We start from the raw sequence: 11,685 nt of genomic DNA, 5'->3' as shown, positions 1-11,685 counted from the left end.
CCAAACTGTGTCTGTTTGAAGGGTTATTCCTCCATGTCCCCTGGGCAAATTCCCGTTGCACAGGAAGCAGTCCCTCAGATTTTGGTGAGGCAACTGTTTTGAGTGGGGAGAGGTGAGAGATGAGGTTGGAGTGGGCTAAATTCCATGGTGATTGGTGTAGATTGCTCATATTCCCAATATTCATTGCAACCAATCATCAGATTAGATTTATTGATAAGAAAAGCCTAGACAAAGAGGCCAAAGGACGCAAGCCAACTCCATAGCAGACTTGCGCAATGAGTGAAACTCGTTCAAACGTGCCCAAAGGTGAATGGGCATACGCGTTTCTGCTGCCAAATTTTCAAACAGAAACTTAAGAGTGTTCCTTTATGCCAGACTTTGTCATAGATCGGCGGGAATCAGGCAGGACATATTACAGATGTCTTGTATGTGTTCGAAGGGCTCCGACTCTGAGCTACGCTGAACACATGTGCACCGTGTTGCATCAAAGAAACCTTACGGAAAGGGATTCCACGGAGAATGGAGACACTGAAGTGATCCTGGTCCTAGCCGAAAACATGGAATCCGGCCATTTAGACCGGGAGCAGGCAAATGAACTGGTGCTTGATTCTATTGGCCTGGAAGAAAATACTTCTTCAACCGGCTCAGAATCCGACTGTGACCCCTTTGAAGGATTGGACCTGGCGGTTTATTCTCTGTTCAATAATTCAGTGGATCCAGACGGAGACGCCAATGGTGAAATAAGCTGGGACGACTATCTTTTTGAGGCACTCAACCAGCTGGCTGATGAGCCAGTCCCATGGGAATTTCTGACTAAGAAATGGCCAAAAGAAGACCAACCGTCATGGTATCCCTTCAAAGGAAAGGAGGTTTGTTTGTTTTGTGGATCTGTTTGAGAGGGGCCTAATACTGATTGGATACTTTTGATTGTTGCACAGTATCTAATTGGCTCACTCATGATGGGCTATATGCACCACATCATGTCCTGCAACATATATGCACAACTCCGCCTGATTATTTCCTTGACTGGTTGCAAGCTTCCACACTGGACGACCTTGGTGAAGGTGCGTGCGGATATCCAAAAAATGCTGAATATCAAGTTGCATCAACGGACAAGTATTTTGAACAATGAATGCTACTCCGTTAGCTTGTCCGCATTGCTGAAACAGGCCAGTTGAGTTATTTGTGGCGGCATTTTTGATGTGATTTTACAAAACAACTGACGGATTTGCATCAGGAACTCTTGAATCCTTACTTGAATCCGCACTTGGACTTCTATCCAGAGGACAGTCATGGGCTCAATGTGTATAAATCTTCCCAGTCCACAAAATGGCTCAAAGAGCTTCCTCCGGGAATGCGCGCTCCAATGGCCAACATTTTTATGTTTTTGAACCTGCACAATTGCGCAACGGAGATATTGTTGTTCCCCTATTCTTCTACAAGGATGGCTTGGACTCCCAGCTGTACGCAAAATGTGCAATACCCACCATGGAACCGCTTCCCGGCCAAAATGAGAGTTGTCTACATATTCGTGCGGAATTGCAGTACAACTCCGAGTTACTAGTTCCTATCCAACTGGCTCATTTTGACTTGATATACTTGGAGATCTATATGGGAGATTGGGGAATGTTGTCAGATTGGTGTTCCACTCAACTTTGGGGTGAGCAGGAGTCTGATCCCAACAGATGGGGCCTCACTAATTTGTTTGCCTTTCATTTGTGTAACAGAGATTAGGTCCACTGCCACCTCGCGCAAATTGCCACAACCTGCCAAAGGTAGGTTAATCCGACAGATGCCCATTAATTTATTTGCAGATGATACCTCTGGCAATGTCTCAAAACAGTGGAATTGCCATATCTCATACTACTGCACGCTTGCCGGGCTGCCTCTGAAGGCAACAAATATGCAATACAACTGTCACTTCCTGTCGAGGCTGGCGTGTTGGAATTGGGCAAGCAGATTGTTGAGGAGCTCAAGTAAGAGGCTTGGGGTGATTGTTTCCTTCCCGCAAAGCTGACCTGATTGGCCTCACTGGATGCTAAGTTTATCCTCCTCCAAAGGATTTCCAGCATATACCCGGGCCTGGATGCCTGTCAGCCTTAGAGTCATCACAGCTGACCTAAAAGCTGCCTGTTCTACTTTTGTTACATATAAATTACTTTATATCTTTTTCATCTTAAGAGATATCCCTGTTTTGACTTCATATTCTGTTTCCTCATGCAATTTTAACCCTAGTTACAACTTACCAATTCATTGTAACTATACTCCTTCCCTGAGTTACTGAGTTGTAGCGCCCTTGCGCAGTTGTGACGTGTCAGCGCTACTAGGCGCGCCAAACCACATGTACATATGTAAATTACATAAGCAAACTGTGAAAATTTTCGTAGTCAGGATCCCCCTTGCCTGAGGCGGATCCACAGACTTCAGCACACCAGAACCACCACCCAGATAACTCCAGGATCACCACCAAAGAGCCTACTATACTCCCAGTATACCTACCGTCACAGGCGCCTAGGATATTGACAGTAAGTAACCTCTTTCACTGAACCTTGTTTATCTCAGAGGTACAACTCTGTGTCTTGCTTGATCTGCTCTTTCTTCTGGTTTTGCCTCCTTTTTGATCACAGGGCTGTCCCTCCAAATCCACAGGCCTTTGCCTCTATCTTGATCACAGGGCTGTCCCTTATTATCACTTGGCCTTTGCCTCAAATCTAGGTTACAGGGCTGTCCCTCAGGTTTCCCTTTAAGAACCTTGACTATCCAGAAGGAAGCTAAAAAATTGTGGCTGGATTAAACTTATCTAATCCAGATACCCTCCTGAGAGGAAGCTGTAGCACTTCTAGCACAGATTAGCAGCACTCTTCTGAAGAGTAGCATTGCCAGTGGACGTGCATTCCCACTAGAATAACCTAGTACTTCTCTTTTTCCTTATCCTGCTTGGTTTCTCTCTCTCTTTCTCTTTTTCTCTTATAGTTGTAGTTTCTTTATCCCAAGAAATCCAACTATTGCCCCCCCACTTCTTGTGTCCTGTTGTCACTATAGAGACTCAGGCTCACAATGCCAATGTGCTTGTCATGAGCTTTGTGTTGTGTTTTCAGGGCAATTTGCCAATGCACGCCAAAGTGACAAATACAATGATGCCCAATGTGGCGCTCAACCCATGCCGGATGTGCATGTTACACGTGGACAACCTGAATGACAAACGCAAACAGGCCTACATCCGTGAATTTTTGCACATTGATTCCTCCGGCAAACATATAAGCACTTGATAGGATTGCCGCTTGAAAGTATAGAAGCTGAAGGGTTTCCAATTCAGTGCCCAGTGGCAAGCTGCAATTGGGAATACATAAAGGAGCAGTCTGTGGAACTGTGGGAATTAGCTCAGGATGGCGTCAAATGCCATTACGGTGACCCCTCAAAGGAGAAGGGGATTTGCGATACCATCAACAGACACTTTGTTGAAAAGCTTTTTGATAAAGCAAACCCCGAGCTCAAAGCCAAAGTCCATCGGCTGGCTCAAGAGGATCTTGAATGCTTGTTCAATTCCTTCCTGAAGTTGAAAGGTTTGTGCCTCATTGCCTGCAGCTTATGGATGCAACAGATAAGCTGATGGACTGGTCCGTGCAAAGTCCTTTAGGATTTGATGGGTGTAAGGACACTCCGGTCAAAATTTTACATGTCTTCCTCCTGGGCATTGTCAAGTACATGACGCGTGACTTCTTGAAAGGATCAAAACCACCTCAACTTGCTTGCGTCATGGCTTTGTGGGAGGCATTTGATATCAAATCCCTGAACATCTTGTCGATCCAATCCGAGTACTGGATGTCCCATTATAAATCCTTGGCCGGCAAAGATTTTAAGATTATTATCCAAACAGCCCCCTTTGTTCTGTTTCAATTTATGACCAATGCACAACGGAGCCTGTGGGGTTCACTCTGTACACTTGCAACCTTGATCTTCAAAACACATATTGCCAACATGTTGGAGTATCTTACCGAACTCCGCAAACACATCCGGATCTTCTTGTGGCATTCGATCCATACCACCGCGCAATGGATCAACAGACCCAAGCTGCACATGTTATTACACCTTCCTGAGTCCATAGAGAGATTTGAACCGCCCATCCTACTCTCTACAGAGAATTTTGAGAGCTTTAACAGTCTATTGTGCAACACTTCCGTCCATTCTAATTGCCTACAACCGGGGCGGGATATAGGACTGAGATTTTTGGACTTCCAAGCACTCCGTTCAATTACCTCTCGTGCTTGCCTCGAAAACCACAAGACACACACCCAATTTTACGCTGCGGATGAAGTGACTGCAATTTTTGCCCAGAACAGCCTCATCCAGATGTCCATGGGTTACAACAATTTGCTTATGAACCCTGGAAATGGCTTTCCGCATGTCATGCAAATCCCTCTGACCAAGCAAGAAGTGCAATCAATCCCGCCAACTTTGATTGGATCCCAAACGCCCATCCAAAACAAGTATGCCAGTTGAGGCTGAGCAAGAAGGATATTATCAAGAGGGGCTTCTTTGTTCTGGTAAGATATCTGTGGTCTTTATTTGCGCGCAAGGAATGTCTTGCTGACCCCAGATCCTGCGCAGCTGGCCCTGGGCCCTTGCGGTCAATCAGCAAATCAGATTATTGGCCGTGTGGATTCATTGTGGGAATGCAGGAATCATAATTGCGTGAAGTATCTGGTTAGGCTGATCCACTTCCATAAAGAAGGGGTTAGCACATTTTATAATATGCGATGTCTTACCAAATCCGCTACTACTAGAATCCATTTGGTCTTGGTCAGTCCAGTGCCATCTTGCTCAATTATTTTTACCAGGTGAATTTCCAAAGCTTACCAGATGATCTCCTCATGGGGTTGGCATCTTTCTGCAGGACATCAAGGCGTGCTTGAATGTACAGCATGACTGCTTTTCAGGAAGTTGTTCTTTGACTCTGAACACCAATCCTGTCAACAAGAACAAAGAAGCTGCGCCGGCTCCAAAAGTCATTATGCATTCCGATGATCAACACTTCATATTAAATTCTGCTGCGTTGCGATCCTCGGCTTCTCATTGTCAACTGGCATCTATAAATTTACCCTCCATTGTGCCTTCCTCATGGAAAACAGCCATTACCCACGGTATGAAAGAATGGGCCTGCGGATTAAGAACTCGGCAGGATAAGAAACAAACCGCGGCTGTTGAGGTATAGCACATCATGATTGGATTTTGTTTTTGGGTTCTGATAGCTATTTGCTACCGTCATGTCTAACACTTCCCTTATAGCCAGATTTTCACTGCAAGACAAATGCTTTTCAACAATTTTCATGTATTTACCATATTTTCATAACAGTCACAGCTAATTATTCCAATTCAACCAAGCAAGCCATTATGGAACTTGATATTAGAGCAGTTGAGCTTGTTTGTGTTGATAAGAGTAATGAGATAGTCAGAGGCAAAATCAGGATCAAGGTCAGAATGGTAATGATTCAACTTCAACAACAATGGTCATGACCGGGTTCATGCAAAAGACTGGTTAAACAAAACCCGAATCTCATGGATTGAGAATACATCTCATCATGTTGGGGATTGTTGACTATACAAGGCTAATGAACGGAGTTGTTGATCAAAAATAATATACTTGGACTAGGCTAACCATAAGATGTAATATAATCTCTACAACTCTGCTTGATTGGGTTTATCACGGGCGGCATCTGCAAAGACCATCAGCATTTGGGATTCCAGAGCGCTGTTGTCTTTGGATTGTTGTTGTTGTCTCATGGTCTGCATCTCGTAACCGATGATCCAAGTCAAAACATGGCTTCTTAGTTTTTGATTGAAACTCTCCAGGCTTGCAGAAAGAGCCTTGTGGAATTTTTCATCATCAACACGACCCTTCCATTCCCAAAACTCGGCCCGCCCATTACACCGCGCAAATACCCCCTCCATGATTTCGTGTAACTTGACTCAAACTGATAGAGGTAGATTGGCCAGCTCGCCTGGTAGGTCGGTGCTGCATGGGGGTTCCGGGCGGGGTTTGTCGCGGCTGTTGGCTGAAGTAGTTGGATTGGCTGCTGAGGATATGCCAAGCGCCGTGGACGGAGCAGACGAGTCCCTGCCTCCGCCATCCGGAGAAGTCCCGGCGGCCTTCCGGGCAAGGTTGATGTCGTTCCCCTCGCGGTTGGTGATGATAGAATCAATAAAATTCAGGAATGGTGGTTTTTCACCACTGAGAATCCTCCCTATTTTAGCATAAAGCTGACAAACACAATCAATTGGACATGGGGTGGGCCAAAGCTAAGGTGACCAACTTACCAATGGCTTCATGCCGTGTAAGGCAAGTAACTTGTCAAGGTCGTGTTCAGGATTCTTATCAAGCTCAGCCTGGATTTTCTAGATGATACATAAATATGTAGACCAAGCCAGTGAAAAGATCAATTTTAATTGACAATATCAATCTTTTAGTGGGCAGTATGCAAATGATCAACCGTACATACCTTGTAGGTACCAATCAACAATTCATAATTCACCTGTCGCTCGGGAATGGTGAAACTCAGTAAGCTCAGGCTGAAATGGATTGCGAGGTGGCTGGCTAGATATTCATTGAAAGTCTGGGTGGATTCGTGTTTGGTAACTTGGCAAGAATGGCGCCACTGGACCTTGTGATACCACAAAACTAGCTCATATTGGGTATTATGGTCTCTGATGATGACCATGCCATCCTGCTTGGTGGGCGGCGGTGGCTGACTGATGACGCTTGGGCGGCTCGCTGAGGCAGGGTGGATGGTGGGGGATTTGATGCAAGTAATTAGACATCTACAAGCTTGGACTTTGGGGGTCGGTGACGTGGGCTAGTGGGCATGGAGGACGCGGGCAGATAATTCACTTTGAAGTGTGCCGTTTGGCCATCTTCAGCGGCAGGGTCATGCTCTTCAACAAACTGGGTGACTTGGCTAATGTCTTGCAACAATGGGAGATACTCAGACAGCTGGGGGTTGTAGTATATTATAAGAGCTGGGGTTTGGGTAGAGGCCTCCATATAGAGTTGGGGATGACGGGGTGGGCTTGAGCGGTGCGTGATCAGTGGGAGAAGAGGGATGCTCTTAAATATGTGGCCCCATCAGCCAAACTGTTGCTATTCAATCAGTCTGATATGATGGCTTGTTGGAGGCCCAAATTTCTGCCACCTCTGATGATGGAATCAGAGATGACTGAAGTATATCAGTTCCAAGGACCACTTCAACTGTTTGGTGGCCTTGGCGGTAAGCACACCGTACTATCATCTTTTACGAAGCTGGGCCACCGACCAAGGCCGGCAAATAGGCAGCATGCTGCCAACCCCTCAACCTTGCCGGTTGGCATGCTGTGGTTTCAAGTCGGAGAGCTGTTTTTCTGGCCTGGCCAACTCGTTGACCCAATGCAAGTTTGCAGATTGTGCCGGCCGTGTAGGTGAGAGCAGTACAGGGGCCCCAAACTCGAGCTTAACTAGGCCTCTGGGCGGGAGTGGGAGCGAGCAGCAGAGCTGTCCACGCCAGTGGAGGCCTTTACCGTAAGTCGGGATTCCCGCATGATGAGTTTTTTGATTTTGCGGGAAAACCCTCTTTTTTGACTTCCTCCTCCTGTACCCGCTTCCTTGATCCTATCCACCTAATTTCCTTGGCAGACAATGAAGTCCTGCTTCTTGTCTTTCTTTTGGTGTTATGTATCATGTTGTACTGGTCTTCACTGATTTTATAATGATTTTCAAAACTGTCTGTTTTCAGCTCCCGAGGACTTGTTTTGGTGTGCGCGGGGTGCTCAAACCGCTCGTTCTAGCAAAAAAAAAAGTTCAAAGTGTGATTTTATAAACATCATTATCAAATCACAACGTTATGCAGTTTTTCTGAGTTTGGGTTGGATGAACAGGAAGATGCAGCTCTTCCATAAACCCTGCTCAGACATCCTCAAATTTTTGGGGACATTGTGTAATTCAAGGCTGAAGTTTTCTCCCACCAAAAGGTGGGATACTCATCACGCGGGTTTGCTGACCTAAGGCGCAAGTCCCCCCTGCGGGGGGGTTTGCTTTGCAAACCAACCAGCCAGCCAAACGGCTGGCGCACCCGGAAGTAGGGTACTTGTGTTAAGTTTGTCCCAAACTTGATAAAATCCCTTGCTGCTACGGGGCTGAGTGGTGAACAAAGTGCCGCTGACTGCAGGGAGGGACTTAGGACTAAAGTGGGGGTCGTGGCGCGTAGGCCATTGCGGGAATGGGTGGTTCATCTTACACAGGCTGTAGCTCACTTGTTTTGTGAGCTACACCCCGGGACAAATTGGGCAAAGCCATGGCGCCATGAAGATGCCAGGGCCATAAAGGCGCCCAGTGGGTGTTACATGACGCCATCTTGACCCGGAGTCCAGCTTGGCGTCACTGTGATAGGGGGTGGGGCGCCTAAGGCCAGGTGGCCTCAGGACCCACCCCAGTTTGCTGTATACCAATCTGGGCGCCTGCCGGTTGTCCGTCCCCCAGGCCAACCTGTTGGGATGGTCAGGCAGGCGTCAATCACCTGCGCAGCCGTGGGGCCACCAGGGGGCACCACCAGGTCGGCCGGGTCAGGTAGGCGGCATGCAAGGTCCACATCAGGGGGCCGCCCCCACGCCGCCTACATGCCCCGGTTGCCTGGGTGGCAATCCACTGAGGCGTCTAGCCCCACCGCGCGGGCAAGGTGGCCTCTCAGCGACCTGATGATGCTGGCCATCAAGCATGCCCGCCGTTTCAGGCCGGCAACCGCTTACAGGCTATGAGACCATATGAGACCGTACTTGGGACAAAACATCCCCTGCAGTGCAGCTCCCTTGGCAGGGACCTGGCCACAACATATGTATTGGGGTGTTGCAGCACACCTCGATTCCTCGATTCTCTTTCATTGACCGCTCCCGCCCTCCATCCTTCACCTTCACAACCTTCCCCAAACACGCAACTGAATATGAACCCCAACAAAGACTTCACCTACCCTGACAACGTCTACTACTGCAAGCTCTGTCCCCTGGCGAGGGGGACAAAGCATTGGAGTTGCCACATCCGTGGATCTCAGGTTGAATCAAAGGCCGTCAATCAAAGTCACGTCCGCGGCCTTGGGTGGGGAAGATGGACTTGGTGCCCACATCAGACACCGATCTCATGGGCCGGGCCTCCCCGGTCCAGACGCCGCAATCACGGGCGGGGTCACCCGGCCCAACTTGGTTGGGGGGCGTGGCCCAAGTTCAGTTGGCCCGCAGCCGCATCCAAATTAGGGCCACGTGCACAGCTATTGTCGCAGCCTCACCAGCCACTTAAGGTACCGCTGCTTGGGACCATAATGCTTAAGTAGAGACTAGAGAGCCCCCGGCATGGCAAATAGGAGGAGACATGTTCCCACGCCACCCCAACCATCAGAACCCACCGCACCTTGCCGTCACCACCACCCCATCCCCTTGGCTCCCTCCGTCAGCCCCAGCCCTACTTGTTGTTCGCGCCCATGATTTCTACGCCAAACCTGACCAGGCGTCGGTCTGGGACCCCCAGCAATGACAGTAAGTTCCTCCAAGCTACCGCGACCCCCCCCCCCCCCCCCCCCTCAACACCCTGATCTCGCCAGCCCTGGACCATTGCTGACATATACCCCAGTTGACAATAATCACCCTGCCCAGCGCACCTGCGGCAAGGCAACCCCCCCCCCCCCCCCCCCCCCTCCCACATGAGCCTGGTTTAACACTTTTGCCCACTTCAACCAAGCAAGGGCCAACCAGGGGGACAACCTGCCTGACTTAGCACCCCAGCCGGTAGTTCTGACTCCGACGCAGTAGATGTATGCTGCTCTTGGCGTCACACCTATCCAAGCAGACCTAGCCGCCAGAATTGAGATGGTGTGTCATTGTCCATCCCCCACATGCCCCCGCCCCCATCACCAAAAGGGCCACCACTTACACCTGACCACCAATACCGTTAATGGCCTGAGCCCCCCGTTCCATTGGACCTTGTTCCCTACAACCCCCCCCCCCACTGCAAGTTGTTCTTCATGTTATCCTCCCTACCTAACCAATCTTATCCAAGTTGTTCCCCATGTTATCCTCCCTACCTACCCCATCTTAGCCCAGAAATGAAATGTATGGCCCAATGCCCATACTCTTGGGCCCCCAGCGGGCCCGGTTCCACCTCGATATCCCTCTCTGCCGGCTCAGTATTGGATTAAGATCTGCCCCCCCCTCCTCCTGCAATGTCTTATTGGACCCCAGGCAATAAGGGACCCTCAGTGGTGTGATTGCGCCGCCTGAGAGGTACATAGTTGCCCCAACCTCATGGTCCCATGGATTTGGTGGCTGCAGGTGTTGCTTTGTGCCCCATGCTACCCATGTCGACCCATGAAGGCCTAGCGTCAGCCACCCGGTGTTGCTCCTTACACCCTCAATGATGGCCTAGCCACGCCCGCGCGGCGTAGTGGCGCTTGATCAGAAAGATGCCACGATGCCGGCATGAAAACGGCGCCCTGGGCCTCCCGTGGAATGGCTCAAGTTGTCAGACATTGACGACATGCTGAGACCACATGCCCGCCACACAGGCATTGTTAGGAGGGCCAAACCCCTTGCCTAGCCTGCGTCAACTTGACCTGCTTCCCCGGTGTCTCAAGTTGACGCCCCCTGGCCCAGGCGTCATGTGGTCAATGCAGGTTGGCGCCAACCTGAACAAACGTATGGCGTGGGGCCTGTACGTCAATTGAGTATCTCGGGGAGCCACACCCAACTGGTGTTCCCCCCTTGCGGGGCGCAGGTGGCGCCCCTGACTGCGTTAAGTGGGAGCCCCAATGGCCCAGGTGTGTACATATGAGGTCCTGGGCATCAATAGATACCCTGACATCTTGGCTATTGTTCTGTCTGCTCAGACTTCTGATACATCTTGTCAAACAAAAAAGAAACAATGAAGAAGCCAAACAAAAACTGGATGTGCTCGGACCCTTGGACTCAAGCACCACGCCAGATGAGGGTTGTTCTGGCTTGCCTTGACTTATTTCAAAAATCCGCCAAAAAAAGTCCTGTGGGTTGATTGATAGGGGGAGAGCTCTAAAAATTGGCGCCATGGAGGAGCTTCTAAGAGCATTTCCACTGCGGGCCCCAAATTGGGGCCCTAGTGGGAATTTTCAGGAATTTACCGCCTCAACCCAACCCACCGGGGGCGCTATTTGGGTCCAAAATTTACGGCCAACCCTAGATTTTGTGCTCAAGTCCCTACATGTAGGGACTCCTAGAGACTCAACTACTGACTCCTCCATCCCCCTTCGACTCCCTTTCATGGAACAAATTCACGTGAAACTACAGCTCACACCATTGGTCACACCCCCAAACACAATATAAATATGTACCTTGATGGCCAAGGCAGGCCGGTCATCAAGAGCTACTCCCCTCAACGGCCTGTTTGTTCTGGTCATCAAGAGGAGTACATACTCCCCTTGATGGCCGGTTTCTCCCGGTCATCAAGAGGAGCACATACTCCCCTCAATGTCCGGTCCCTTCCGGTCATCAAGAGGAATAGTACTCCCCATGATGACCAGAACAAACTCATGGTCTGTTCTGATCATTGAGGGAAGTACATACTTCCCTCAATGGCTGGTTTGTTCCAGTTATTGAGAGGAGTATATACTCCCCACAATGACCGGTTTGTTCCAACCTCATCAA

At 49.3% G+C, this 11,685-nt stretch overlaps 3 protein-coding genes across 3 annotated transcripts; 2 read left to right on the top strand and 1 right to left on the bottom strand.

Annotated features, from left to right (window-relative positions):
* Nucleotides 1-467: 467 nt before the first annotated feature.
* On the top strand, nucleotides 468-896 carry PtA15_18A311 (uncharacterized protein; the record flags this gene model as incomplete). The annotated part of the gene is made up of 1 exon (XM_053164839.1): nucleotides 468-896. The coding sequence occupies one exon, from the start codon at nucleotides 468-470 to the stop codon at nucleotides 894-896; it is 429 nt and encodes a 142-aa protein (XP_053028808.1).
* A 5,071-nt stretch (nucleotides 897-5,967) lies between these two features.
* Nucleotides 5,968-7,039, bottom strand: PtA15_18A310 (uncharacterized protein; the record flags this gene model as incomplete). Its single annotated transcript, XM_053164838.1, has 4 exons — nucleotides 5,968-6,258; nucleotides 6,316-6,393; nucleotides 6,498-6,769; nucleotides 6,847-7,039. 4 exons carry the CDS (start codon nucleotides 7,037-7,039, stop codon nucleotides 5,968-5,970), a joined length of 834 nt encoding a protein of 277 aa, XP_053028807.1.
* Nucleotides 7,040-9,385: 2,346 nt separating this feature from the next.
* On the top strand, nucleotides 9,386-10,733 carry PtA15_18A309 (uncharacterized protein; the record flags this gene model as incomplete). Its single annotated transcript, XM_053164836.1, has 2 exons — nucleotides 9,386-9,526; nucleotides 10,575-10,733. The coding sequence occupies 2 exons, from the start codon at nucleotides 9,386-9,388 to the stop codon at nucleotides 10,731-10,733; spliced, it is 300 nt and encodes a 99-aa protein (XP_053028806.1).
* Between the last annotated feature and the right edge of the window lie 952 nt (nucleotides 10,734-11,685).

The sequence above is a fragment of the Puccinia triticina genome, chromosome 18A (assembly GCF_026914185.1).
Source record: "Puccinia triticina chromosome 18A, complete sequence".
Taxonomy (NCBI): Eukaryota; Fungi; Basidiomycota; class Pucciniomycetes; order Pucciniales; family Pucciniaceae; genus Puccinia; species Puccinia triticina.
Note: the sequence above shows the minus strand (reverse complement) of the source record. Positions and strands in the feature narration are given on the sequence as shown.